The sequence below is a fragment of the Microtus ochrogaster genome, unplaced genomic scaffold, assembly GCF_000317375.1.
Source record: "Microtus ochrogaster isolate Prairie Vole_2 unplaced genomic scaffold, MicOch1.0 UNK22, whole genome shotgun sequence".
In the NCBI taxonomy this organism is placed as follows: domain Eukaryota; kingdom Metazoa; phylum Chordata; class Mammalia; order Rodentia; family Cricetidae; genus Microtus; species Microtus ochrogaster.
The window spans coordinates 153053-166279 of record NW_004949120.1 but is presented as its reverse complement, the minus strand read 5'-3'; the positions used below and the strand labels follow the sequence as shown (position 1 = coordinate 166279).

At 39.3% G+C, this 13227-nt stretch overlaps 1 protein-coding gene across 2 annotated transcripts in view; it reads left to right on the top strand.

Moving 5' to 3' along the window:
- The window catches only part of Pnpt1 (polyribonucleotide nucleotidyltransferase 1), a 40330-nt gene extending 29883 nt beyond the window's left edge, over positions 1-10447 (top strand). The window contains exons 23-29 of one of the 2 annotated variants that reach the window (XM_005367721.3): positions 637-720; positions 2220-2326; positions 2404-2459; positions 4681-4759; positions 5864-5911; positions 6971-7144; positions 9092-10447. In XM_005367721.3, the coding sequence (XP_005367778.1) occupies positions 637-720; positions 2220-2326; positions 2404-2459; positions 4681-4759; positions 5864-5911; positions 6971-7129 (533 nt within the window). In that variant the 3' untranslated portion in view covers positions 7130-7144; positions 9092-10447. Of the gene's footprint in view, positions 1-636; positions 721-2219; positions 2327-2403; positions 2460-4680; positions 4760-5863; positions 5912-6970; positions 7669-9091 lie in introns of those variants that run through there. The other variant, XM_005367722.3, reaches the window with a different exon arrangement.
- Positions 10448-13227: the final 2780 nt, after the last annotated feature.

The window sequence follows — 13227 nt, the reverse complement described above, 5'->3', positions numbered from 1 at the left end:
TCTTGTAGACCAGGCTGGTCTCGAACTCACAGAGATCCACCTGCCTCTGCCTCCCAAGTGCTGGGATTAAAGGCGTGTGCCACCATCGCCCGGCTGAAAGAAAATTGTTTTACAATCATTCATTTACTGTATGTGTGTGGGGGTGTGTGTAGGCATGCATATGCTACATACACTCTGTGTCTGGCAGTCCGAGACCAGCTTCTGGGAATTGAAGCTCTCCTTCTACCATGTGAGTGCTGGGGATTGAACTCAGGTTATTAGGCTTGGCAGCACATGCCGCTCAACCATCTTACCAGCCCTAGAAAATATTTAAAATGTTCTTCCCATAAAGAAATGGAAAAGTGAAAACATACATGTTTATTCAAATTTAAACATTACACTATGTATACATGTATCAAAACATCACAATAAATACATAAAATTTCTGTGTTCATATAAATCATTTAAAAGACAATTTTATTTATGTTGAAAGAAAACCAGACTAAATTTGAGAACATACTCTTGTACATTTTTCAATAATTTTAATCACAACAAATTTCTTCTATTTCATAATGAAATATCTCTACATATATTTAGGCTCCTATGTCTTTGGTTCTTTACACGATTGTCTGATTACATGAATTGATTGCATTTCAGAGACAATTAAAGTTCCATTATCAAAACGAGCAAAATTTGTTGGACCGGGTGGATATCACATAAAAAAACTTCAGGCTGACACAGGTAAGAGTTGTCTTGAGGGTATCGTTAAATGCCAAATCATAAAAGTTTGCTATTTTATCTCTAGTGTGTTACTGCAGAAATAGTATTTGAGAGACAGAAGATGAGAAGAAAAGTGTAAGATGTCTGCTGTGGGTCTTCTATTGGAGTTTTTAGTAAGTCAGCAAACCTTAATGCTCAGCTGTATTCAGGAAGGATAAAGCAGCATGGTGGGGCATGCCTGTGATCCCAGTATTTGATGACAGTCTGGAGACAAACATAGCAAGCCCTGTCTCAGAGAAGAGAAAGGATGACAAAATCCATCATATTCCTTCCACATTTTCAACGAACATTCCCAAATAATTTTTAGCTTTAGCTTTTTATAACTAAATAACTTACGGGTTATTAACTCCTCCTACTTGTGCAGTTTTGACCGAGTTTCATTTAAGCTCTTGTCTAAAGAGTATATGCAGAGACCAGGTACATTCAGGCAGGCAGCTGTCGGTCAGTTCCAGGGTAGCCTGGTCTACATATTGAGTTCCAAGCCGGCCAGCCAAGGCTACATTTACTTGAGACTTTGTTTCAAAACAAACAAAAACAACAAGAGTATATGCAGAAATGGTCACATTTTAACCTGTTTCTTCTAGAATCAGTGTTGAGATGACTTAATAGTTGTATTTTGGCCAGGGGGTGGTGGCGCACGCCTTTAATCCCAGCACTCAGGAGGCAGAGGCAGGCGGATCTCTGTGAGTTCGAGACCAGCCTGGTCTACAGAGCTAGTTCCAGGACAGGCTCCAAAGCCACAGAGAAACCCTGTCTCGAAAAACCAAAAAAAAAAAAAAAAAGTTGTATTTTGTGTTTGCTAAAAGACAAGAAGCAGAGGTGCCTTAACCAGATTAAGAGTGAGAAACTGACATGATTTATTCTAAAGGTGGAAAATAAAAGAGGACGATGAAAGTGTTCTGCTACAATCCCTAGTCACAATTGAAGAGTAAAACAAAAGCCTTAAAAATTAGCCTTGCTGGGATAGGACATGGCTCACTGTTATATCCATAGGACCTAGTAAAATTAGCCGTGCTGGCCAGGCAGTGGTGGCGCACACCTTAAATCCCAGCACTGAGGAGGCAGAAGCAGGCGAATCTCTGTGAGTTTGAGGCCAGTCTGGTCTACAAGAGCTAGTTCCAGGACAGGCTCCAAAGCCACAGAGAAACCTTGTCTTGGGGGAGGAAAAATAAATTAGCCCTGCTGGGTGGGTTACGGCATGGTTCACTGTTATATCCATGGGACCTAATACAGTGCCAGGCACTTGGTGGGAGAGCAGTGTGTGCTTCATGGTGAGTGACTCTATCTCTAAGGAACAGTCATTAGCACAGAAGAAACCCAACCCAGCTGCTTCCAGATCTCTCACTGTTCTCACATTCCTTTTTAGATTAGTCTCCTCTGGCACGAGTTTGTTAATTTTAATGTGTTATCTCTTTTTTGACCCCCCCATCCCTAACCATGATGCTGGGTTTATTCTAAAGGTGTAACAATTAGTCAGATTGATGAAGAAACCTTCTCCATATTTGCACCAACACCTAGTGCAATGCATGAGGCAAGAGACTTCATTACCGAAATTTGCAGAGATGATGTAAGTACAGATCTTAGTGGTTTTCCTATTTTTTTTTCCTGTTATCTTTATTTACCTAATGATTTTTTACTTTACAGGAAGAGCAACAGTTAGAATTTGGAGCAGTTTATACCGCTACAATAACTGAAATCAGGTAATTACAAATAAACAATGGGTTCAATTTTTGGCGGGGGGGGGTTGTTTTTGAGAAAGGGTTTCGTTAAAGCTTTGGAGCCTATCCTGAAACTAACTCTTGTAGGCCAGGTTGGCCTTGAACTCAGAGAGATCGGCCTGCTTCTGCCCCCCAAGTGCTGGGATTAAAGGCGTGCGCCACCATTGCCCGGCATGAGTTCAATTTTTACTGCAAGCCCAGATTCACTTTGTATTTAGATATATGCCACTAACTGTGTGTGTGTGTGTGTGTGTGTGTGTGTGTGTGTGTGTGTGTGTGAGAGAGAGAGAGAGAGAGAGAGAGAGAGAGAGAGAGAGAGAACATTTGTGTGTAGCTGGGAGTGACTGTTTTCTCTCACTGTATGTGTTGATTGTTGATGTTTTGCCTTCATGGATGTCTACCCACCATGCCTGAAGAGACAAGAGGAGGAGGATGTTGAATTCCTGGGGACTAGAGTAGATGGTTATGAGCCACTAGGCAGGTGCTGGGAATCGGAACCTGAGTTCTCTGGAAGACCAGGAAGTGTATTTAACCACTGAACTTCCCTCCAGCTCCACCCCCTTTTGTGTTTTGCTATGTTTATTATCTGTTTTATACATACAGCTATTTGGCATACATATATATTACACCATATGTGTGTCTGGTGCCCACAGAGGTCAGAAGAGGACATCAGATTCTCTTGAAGTAGAGTTACAAATATGTGGATGCTGAGACTCAAACCCAGGTCCTCTGAAAAGCAGCCAGTACTCTTAGTTGCTGATCCATCTTTGACTCTGAACTTCTGATCCTCCTGCTTTCACCTCTGGAATACTGGAAGGAGTACACCACAGTGACTTGTTTTTATAGTGCTGGGGCCAACCCCTGGGCTGTGAGCATGTGAGCCCTCTACAGCTCAGCTACACCTCTAGCCCCATCGAATTCTTTTTGTTTTTTTAGCTAATTTTATTTTCTGTGCCACTGTAGTTTTCAGTAACATGTTTTATAATTATAATAGATTCTGACACGAGAATTTTTTCTTAGACCAAATTTTTTACCATATTTTATTTTCAAACTATATTTTTACCAGTTTTATTTTCCCCCAAACCATAAACCTAAAACTTACAAATTAATATTTCCTTTTTGTTGTTGTTGTTGTTTCTATGGCATTATTTGATACTTAATTAACACATTTTTAAATCACTTTCAACCTCAAAAGTATTTTTATCAGTTGAAATTATCTCAAGATGTTACTTCTGCCAGACGGTGGTGGCACACGCCTTTAGTCCCAGCACTCGGGAGGCAGACGCAGGCCGATCTCTCTGAGTTCAAGGCCAACCTGGTCTACAAGACAGGATCCAAAGCTACAGAGAAACCCTGCTTTAAAAAAACAAAAAAAAAGGAAGAATTTATTTATTTAGAATATTTCTTGAAAGGTTTTTAAAGTAATGAAAGAGAATGGGATAATCTCTTGAACATTACAGGAGGAAAAACAAGCAATGCAATTGGTTGTTTTCAGACTAGAGGAAAAGGAAGAGAACTTTTACAGCCATCCATTCAGAATTCCAGGTCCAGGAGGTGATGCCCTCTTCTGACCTCCACAGGGTGCACAGACACACATATGTACTTAGAGGCAAAAATGTACATATTAAATAAATATAATAAAATGTTATGAATTCTGAAGAGAAACACAAGTGAATACGTACTATAAAAACTTTTCCTTTATCTTCTTGTTCATTTTTAGTCACAAATATTTAAATATAGGGCATAATTCCATAATGAGAAACAATTATTTGGGCTCAGGATGTGTGGTGTATTATTAATTATGTATGAGGTCCTAGGTTCAATTCCAAGTACTAATAGACAGGAGAGAGAAGGACAGAGACAGCGAGATAATACAAGAGAAGTACATTTGTTATGTAATCATAATTTTTATAATCATAAGAATGTGTCCTAGGAGCCAGGCATGCTGGTACATGTACACACCTTTGGTCCCAGTACTAGGGGCAGAATCAGGTGGATCTCTGAGTTCAAGACCAGCCTGGTCTACAGAGTGACTTTCAGGACTACACAGAAAGACCCTGTCTTAAAAAAAAAAAAGCAAGAAGAATAATATATCCTAGGACGTAGCCTGGAGATTGGTGTGACACCTGCTTCTGTGAAAGCATCAGCTGTGTGTGTCAGTCCATGGACTTACTGTTTTGACCAAGCTGATGTCTTTTTGTAGAGATACTGGCGTAATGGTAAAACTGTACCCAAACATGACTGCTGTGCTACTTCATAACACGCAACTTGACCAGCGAAAGGTAAGAAGGCGAGATTTGTGTGTGTATGGTGAGTGTGCACGGTGTGAGCACACACGTGTATGCATGGAGAACAGAGAAGCCTAGGGTGTCCTATCTCCTCTCAGTCCCTTTAGTCTGCCATTCCTCATCCAGGCTGGTGGCCAGCACTTCCAAAGATCTCCCCTTTTCTATTCCCCACAACACTGGGGTCATAGTCACATGCATAACTCTTGCTGGCGGTTTATACAGATGCTGAGGATTTGAACTTAGGTCCTCATTTTTGTGCAGCAAGTATCCTTATTTTCTGAACCATCTCCCCATCTCAGACTTAACTTTCTGTAATTGTTAGAAATAACTAATATTAAAATTACCTAAATTGTTGAGAATTGGATATTTTGCCTTAGTTACAGTCACCAGCCACTAATGTTTGCAGTGATGAAATGTAAAGAAACTGAACAGGACTATAATTTGAATATTCACTACATTGCTTCAGTTATTCATATGAAAGGAAATTTTTGGGTTTTTGTTTGTTTTTTCATATTTCAAGACAGGGTGTCTTTGTGTAACAATCTTAGCTGTCCTGGAACTCACTTTTGTAGGCCAGGGTGGCTTCGATCTTGCAGGGATCTGCCTGCCTCTGCCTCTTAAGTGCTGGGATTAGTGGCATGTGCCACCTCTACCTATGAAAGGGCAGTCTTAACATATTGAGTGAGCCGCATCCCCAACCCATGTTTTTTTGTTGGTTTGTTTTTTTTTTTTTTTTGAGACAGGATTTCTCTGTAGCTTTGGAGCCTGTCCTGGAACTAGCTCTTGTAGACCAGGCTGGCCTCGAACTCACATAGATCTGCATGCCTCTGCCTCCCAAGTGCTGGGATTAAAGGTGTGTGCCCCCATGCCCAGCCTCAGCCCACATTTATACTGTACACTAAATAGACATTTGAAGGGCTGGACACTGAAGTAGTAACAGTAGTTTTCATTTTCTTCTGATTACTTTTATGTTGTTTGCAATGTTTGTAATTAATAGATTTCATTAGAAAAAAAAATGTAGCTATCCACTTAAGGAAAGGTGTTGACTTCTGTGGTTACTGGATAATTACATATAACTTAATTAATTTTTTTTTTTAGATTAAACATCCCACTGCCCTAGGATTAGAAGTTGGTCAAGAAATTCAGGTACTTATGTTCAGTGTATTATCTTTAAAGGTGTGAATTGAACTTCAGATTCCAATTATTATCTGTGAAGGAATAGAATAAGCACCTCTGGCTTGTATTTTTGTACACTGCTTCTTTAAGAAGTCAGGGTGGCTTAACCAGATTTGCTAAGCATTAAGAGTAAGATCTTTTCCCTCAAGTAGATCATAATTTAGCTTTAAAAAGAAAGAGAGAGAGAGAGACAGACAGACAGACAGACAGACAGACAGAAAAGAGAAAAACTCCACCTTTAGAGTTGGGCACACCTGTCATTTGGAGACAGACTTGATAACATGGTGGAAAGCTGTATCATCTTGGAGCAGGTGAGACTCTGTACTTGACATTAAATGTTTGTGAACTAAGAGTACTATTGCTGAGGTCTAGAATTCTGATAGTAAAACTGGCTCTGTCTTGTAGTGCTCTATCAGTGAACAGAAGTTGTTGCTGATCTGGGTGTGTATTTCCCATCTGGGCTTTTGTTTAAGCAGCTCTGGGGAAAGATGAAGGCCAAGAGAGCATCTCTCCACGTGTTTGTGCTGTACAGCAAAGGGGACTTTAAGCCTGTTGCACTGTTCCTCTGTTTAATTTCTTCATGGAACAGTATACTCTAGTACAATGGTCCCCAAGTCATAGAGAAAATACAAAGCCCTTAACTGAATTTTGACTTTGGACTTACAGTATAGGAACTTAGAAACCATAAAAAAGGCACAGTTAGTTTATCAGAAACAAAACTAAATGTCTGCTTTCTTTTGCCGTGTTTGGTTGATTGATTTATTGATTGGTTTATTTTAGTCAGTGTCTCAGGCTAGCATCAAACTCAAACCTCCTGCCGAGTGCTGGGACTCCAATAGGGTACTATACTTTGATTCCTTTTGTCTTTTTATAACAGCTATTTCATCAAAATATAGTTACTGTGTCTCTAGTTATTACTGAACAATGCTTTTATTAGACACAAATATTAATTATTGCCTTATTTGCACAACGCAAATTTAAATGTCTTTGAAATTACATGTCAACTTTAAATATGCTTCTTTTACATAGGTCAAATACTTTGGCCGTGATCCAGCTGATGGAAGAATGAGGCTTTCCCGCAAAGTCCTTCAGTCTCCAGCTATAACTGCTGTCAAAACTCTAAATGATAGAAGCAGCATTGTAATGGGAGAGTCTATGTCACAGTCATCATCTAACTCTTCCCCTTGACTCCTTTTGGAAATGGTATTCAGCAGTGATATTCTGCAAAGCAAACTTTAATAGTCCCGTTTAATGTGTAGATTTCTATATAATTTAAATATAATTTTTGTATTAAAATGCTCTTTTCTGTAGGTGGAGTTTTCTGTATTGCTAGCCAGTTCCCAAATGACAACATAGAGACTTACTATTAATTGTGAAAACTCAGCCAATAGCTTAGGCTTGTTTTTAGCTAGCTCTTATAACTTAACCCATTTCTAATCTATGTGCTGTCCAGAAGCTTGTTAACCTCTTCTACATAATATCTATCCTGCTTTCCAGCTTCTTCCATGTCTCCTCCCAACTCCACCCTCTTCCCAGCATCCTCTGTACCTGGAAATCCTGCCTACCTACTAGCTGTTCAGCTCTTTAGTAAATCAGTCCAAGTGGTATATCTTCACAATGTACGAAAAGATTATTCTACAGTACATTTCATGTGCCTTTTTTATTTCAGGATCAACCTATATTTGCCTTATTTATATTATAAAACCAATAAATATTTATTATTTAAAGTAATCTATTTTTAGGGGGCTGGAGAGAGGGCTTAGAGGTTAAAAGCACTGCTTGCTCTTCCAAAGGTCCTGAGTTCAATTCCCAGCAATCACATGGTGGCTCACAACCATCTGTAATGAGATCTGGTGTCCTCTTCTGGCCTGTAGGCATACATGCAGGCAAAACAGCGTATATATAATAAGTAAATAAAAAGCTATTTTTATATCTTAGGACAGATTACCTTTTTGTTTCTTTAATTGTAAACTACTGAAAAATAATTGATCATGTATGCTCTCCTAAGGCTCTTTTCCTCTGTCTTCCTTCTCATGTTTGTTAATGGCCATTCTCCCTTAGGCATCTTATGGCTCCCCTCTACCCAGCAACTGTGCCTAGCTACTGCTGTTTTGCATACTAGAACTTGCCATTTTGAAAGCCAGAACCTTTTCTTCACCGTAATTACACATTTAATTGTCATTGAGGGAGCTAATTTGGTTCCATTTTTAATGGTATGCCTTTCACAAAACCATAAATATAGTGAGATGAATCTTATAAATGGGTTTCTCACTAGAGTGATTTTTTTTTCTTGGTTTTTCGAGACAGGGTTTCTCTGTGTAACAGCCCTGGCTGTCCTCAAACTCACAGAGATCCACCTTCCTGTGCCTTTCTGAGTGCTGGGGTTAAAGGTGTGCACCACCATGTCCAACTGTTTTAATTACCTAAATATAAAAGATACCACTAGAGTCATTCTTTGTGTGTATATAATTGCCACTGTGTGGATATATATTTTTGTATATATTTTTGGTATAAGAGTAGAAGGAACCAATCAGATTATTAATGTAATGTCATGTTCAGTGTCCTATTTTTTTTCTTTAGACAAGGTCTCATTATGTAGCTTTAGATAGCCTGGAACTCATTATACCAGGCTGGTCTAGAACTGACATCTACCTGTCAGACCCTAGAGTCCTGCAATCAAAGGCATGTGTCACCATACCTTGCTCATTGCCATAATTTAAAACATGCTACTAGTCCACAAAAAAAAAAATAAATAAATAAATAAAGCAGATACTACATAATTTAGAATGTCTAATCCTTTTATAATTCTTACAAAATATATGTGAATTCTTACTCAGGGCTAAGTCATAAGCTGTTAAATATGTGTCTGTCCAAGCCAAATACTTTTAAGGTACATTTATATGTAAGTCAACAAACATTATTCTGTGTAAAAGAGCATATTAAACAGCACTGATACCCTTTCTGAATTAGTGAAAGGAACTGAAAATTAAAAATTAAATTTGATTTCTGTTTTGGATATACTGTTATTCTGTATTTGTCAAAGTAACCAAGTGCTATAACCCTTAGTTTAAGGGACAGTAACCCTTATTGTTTGGATTTCATAATTATAATTTAGTTTTCTTAAATTTGCCCTTATTTTTTTTTTCAAAGGGACTGTAAACTGCTAATAATTTGGGAAAAAATGAAGCCAGTTCTTGGAACTCAAGAGGGGTACCACAGAATTTAAATGGACAGCTCACTAATGCCAACAGCAGAAGCACCCTCATTTCTGCATAAACCAGCAGCCTACCATTCGAGCCAGACTTCCCTTCATCTTTATTCAAATCATGGTCGTTTTTCATAATTTCTAATGATACTTTTGTTTTTGCTTTTTTGGGAGGCAGCATTTCTCTGTGTCGCCAAGGGTGTCCTGGAACTTGCTTGGTAGACCAGGCAGGCCTTGAACTCAGATCCACCCGTGCCTGCCTCCTGAGCGCTGGGATTAAATGTGTGCACCACCACCACCAGGCCCTGTAATTAAGTTTTTAATCTGAGCCTATCATATGCCAAAGACTAATTTATAGTACCTGAATACTGCTATTTGCAAATTGATCTTTTATGACCTTTTTTTGACATACCATGAATTAGTGTTCAAATTTATATATATATATATTTGTTTTGTGCACTTAGAAGCCATTGTATGTGTGTGGGGATCTGGACAACTTGTAGGATGTTGGTTCACTCACACTGTGTGGGTTCCAGGAGACAAACTCAGGGCATCAGACTTCACAATAATCATTGTACCTTTCCTTGCTCAGCCATCTGACTTGCTTAAATTATGGTTTTTATGTGACTATTTTCTTTCCCTTCCAAAACATTTTAAATTTCTGGATCTAAGATAGAAGCGTGAACATGCGCCGCCCTCTGTTGGGCTCAGCCAAGTGTCACATTCACTCAGCAGCTGCTATGGACTGAGCACTAGGCATGGACAGGGGATGTCCGCCAACAGCCGAAGCTCGTGTTCACTTCTGCTCGAGAAAACCGGCAGTAAGCAAGGATGTAACATCTGACAAAGAAGCAGGTACTGTAATAGAGGAGTTGGAGTCATCTGTCCTACTGCTGCAGTGTAGACTATGAACAAGATCAGCTTGGGGAGGGAAAGATTTATTTGGCTTACACTGCCCAGATCACAATCTGCTGAGGAAAGCTAAGGGAAGAAAGTAAAACAGGTTATGAGGAATACTTTTACTGGCTTGCCCCCAATATATATATATTTTGGTGGGGGGGGGGGGGTATCAAGACAGGGTTTCTCTGTAGACCAGGCTGTAAAGGTGTGCGCCACCACCGCCCAGTAGCCCCGCCTGCTCTCTTATGCCATCTAGGACCAACTACCCCAGTGAACTAGGCCCCGGCACATCAAGCATTAATCAGTAAAATGCCCCCATAGCCTTGACAATTGGCCAATCAGATGGAAGCATTTTCTTGTTTGAGGCTCCCTTTCCCCAGATAATCCTGGCTTGTATAAAGTTGACAAAAAATAAATAAATAAATAAAATAAAAATCACACAGCCAGGACAAGTGATAAGAAGTTATTGTTTGAAATGAAATGATCCAGAACAACTTCTCTGAATAGATAATATTTAAAGAGACCTGAATGAAATAGAAGGAGATGTGAAGACAAAATAAACTTTCATTTTATAAGTCAGTTTCACATAGTTTTGTCTTTTGCTTTGTATTAAGAATATAGTCAAGGCCTGGAGAGATGATTCAGAGGTTAAGAGCACTGACTGCTCTTCCAGAAGTTCAATTATCAGTAACCATATGGTGGCTCACAACCATCTATAACATCTGATGACCCACATGGTGAAGAGAAGCAGTTCCCTCAAGTGGTTCTCTGACCTCCAGACATGCACCATAGTACTTAAGGACCAATGCCAAGTATATAAATGTAATAAAATTTGTTTAAAATACATATATATAACAAGTGGAAAGAGCAGATATTTTCAAAACATTTAATCAGGCAAACATGCTTAGTTATTTCTGAGGAATAAACAGAATCACAAGGAGTTTAACAGGCTTTGACAAATGCTTTCTCATGAAACTTGATAATAGGAAAGGCAGACAGTAGAAATGGGAAAGAGACTATAAAGACGTTGAGTGTCGGGGATTAAAAAAAGAAAAAGCAGTGTTTAAGTCTCATGGGTGGATAGAATGAATATAGGGTTGAAGAGGAAGAAACAGCTCCACTGCCAACTTTAGCTTGAGGGTTGTAAAGGTAATAGGTTCTGATATCGGTGGAAAATTTGCTAGGTATGAGTAAAGCCATCAACTAACAGGTGGCTGTTGTAGGAAGCAGTTGGAGACTGTTGTATCGCTTCTGGGGAATCTATCTAACGCAGAGAGAAGGGTCACCTAACCAAGTATTCCAACCAAATCAAGCTGATCAGCAAGTGAATTCATTGGGGTTGTATACAAGAGCAATGGGCAACAGACAGGAAGCTACTTCTAAAGACATTCCCACCCTGGTGGTGAATCTTGTGTCCCTGCCCTTCTCAACTGGAGAATGTTAATAGACTCTAAATTCAGTCCCTGGCAACATATACCAAACAAAAAGAAAACCTGCATTTTATGACTATCGTTTTACAGTATGATGCACTGTTTCCTTTGGAAACAATATAGTTAGTAATTAATAAAAAGTTGGTAGACACTCTAGCAAAGGTTTCTTGCAACGTAGCTCAAATATCTCTGCCTCTCAAGATTGTGTTAAGATTTAAACCTTGCGGTGAAGACAGCTCAAAAGAGAAAATCAGGGCAAATATAGTAAAGGACTTTGAAGAGGGAGGGAGTGCTTGCTTTCACAAGGATTTGTGAGCTGTTTCTACAAGGTCTGAGGGTCCAGAGGTATCTGTACTTCCAAAATCCCTAGGGGGCTCTCATCCACATTTTAAGGCTTCAGGTTTTCCCAAATCTAATCTTACTACTTCTTTTCTTAGTTATGTATTACCTGTGATGATGACCATATCTGGAATTAACTAAAACCCAAGCAGCTGGATAGATTTGAATGAAAAATGAAAACCTCACAGTCTCATAAGGAGTGGCACTATCTGAACACTAATGAGATCTGGTGTCATCCTCTGGCATGCAGGCATTCCTGTGTGTATAACACTGTGATAAACCTTAAAAAGTCTTTGTGCTAAACATGTTCTTTTGTCTATTATTCATTCTCTAAATCCAATATAACAAGCATTTGAGTAACACTGGTATTATAATAGGCATTATTATCCAGAGATGATATAAATTATTCTGCAAGAGACGATAGGTAATAAGCAAAACATATGCCATTTTATATAAGGGACTTAGGATACACAGAATTTGGTATTGATATGAGTCCTTGAATCAATCTTTCAAGTCACCTAGAGACACACATACACACTTGTATATGATAAACTATCTTTAAGATACACCATGAAACCTAATGGAAAAGAAAAATGTTCAAAAATTTAGTAATTCAAGATGGTGATAGTAGCATTAAAACAAGTGTGTAACTATATAGGCCACACACAAGAAATGGGCCCCATTTTAGCAACATACACAGAAAGGTGGGAGGGTTTTAACGAGGAATGATACAGTCAGTGTTTCCTGAAAAAAAAAAAAACAAAACTGAATAGCAGGAGAGACCTTGCACTGCAAAAGTTTCTCTTTTTTATTTTTAAATGTATAGAGGTATTACTTATAAAAACAGGACACGGGGGCTCGGATGGGCTAGAACTTTTTGGAGAGGATCTGAGGGAAGGTGTGGTGATGGTGAGGTGCTTTCAGACGAGCACGATTGGGGCCCTGCACTGTAGATGTCTGCTCTAGCCTTCCGCCCCTACATCTGTTAAGTTCAAAGTTATTAACGGAGCCAAAATCACTCTCTACAGAAAATTCCCCGTCACAAAGCTAAATGGGCTTCCAGGATCTGCCCAGTGCTCTTGCAAAGGCCTGTTCTCCTGAGGAGTGGACAATGGGCAGATGTTAGAAATAACCCAGGAGTGTCCTCTAACACTGGGCTAAAAATGGCCTATGTTCTTTCTGTGGCCTTTCTAAAACCAATTATATTTTCCCTGGCTCAGAGTACACTTCGTACATATCAATCATAGCAATGTCCAGCACATTTGGATAACAATTCAAGTCCTTTTGTCAAAGGCAATACCCCGCTATAAATCATAGGCTGGCCTGCACCGCTCAGATCCTCCTGTCTCAGTGTTTCCAAGTGAACTCATCACAGGCAGGTAGCAGGACGCCAGCCTACAGAGTCAGAGAAA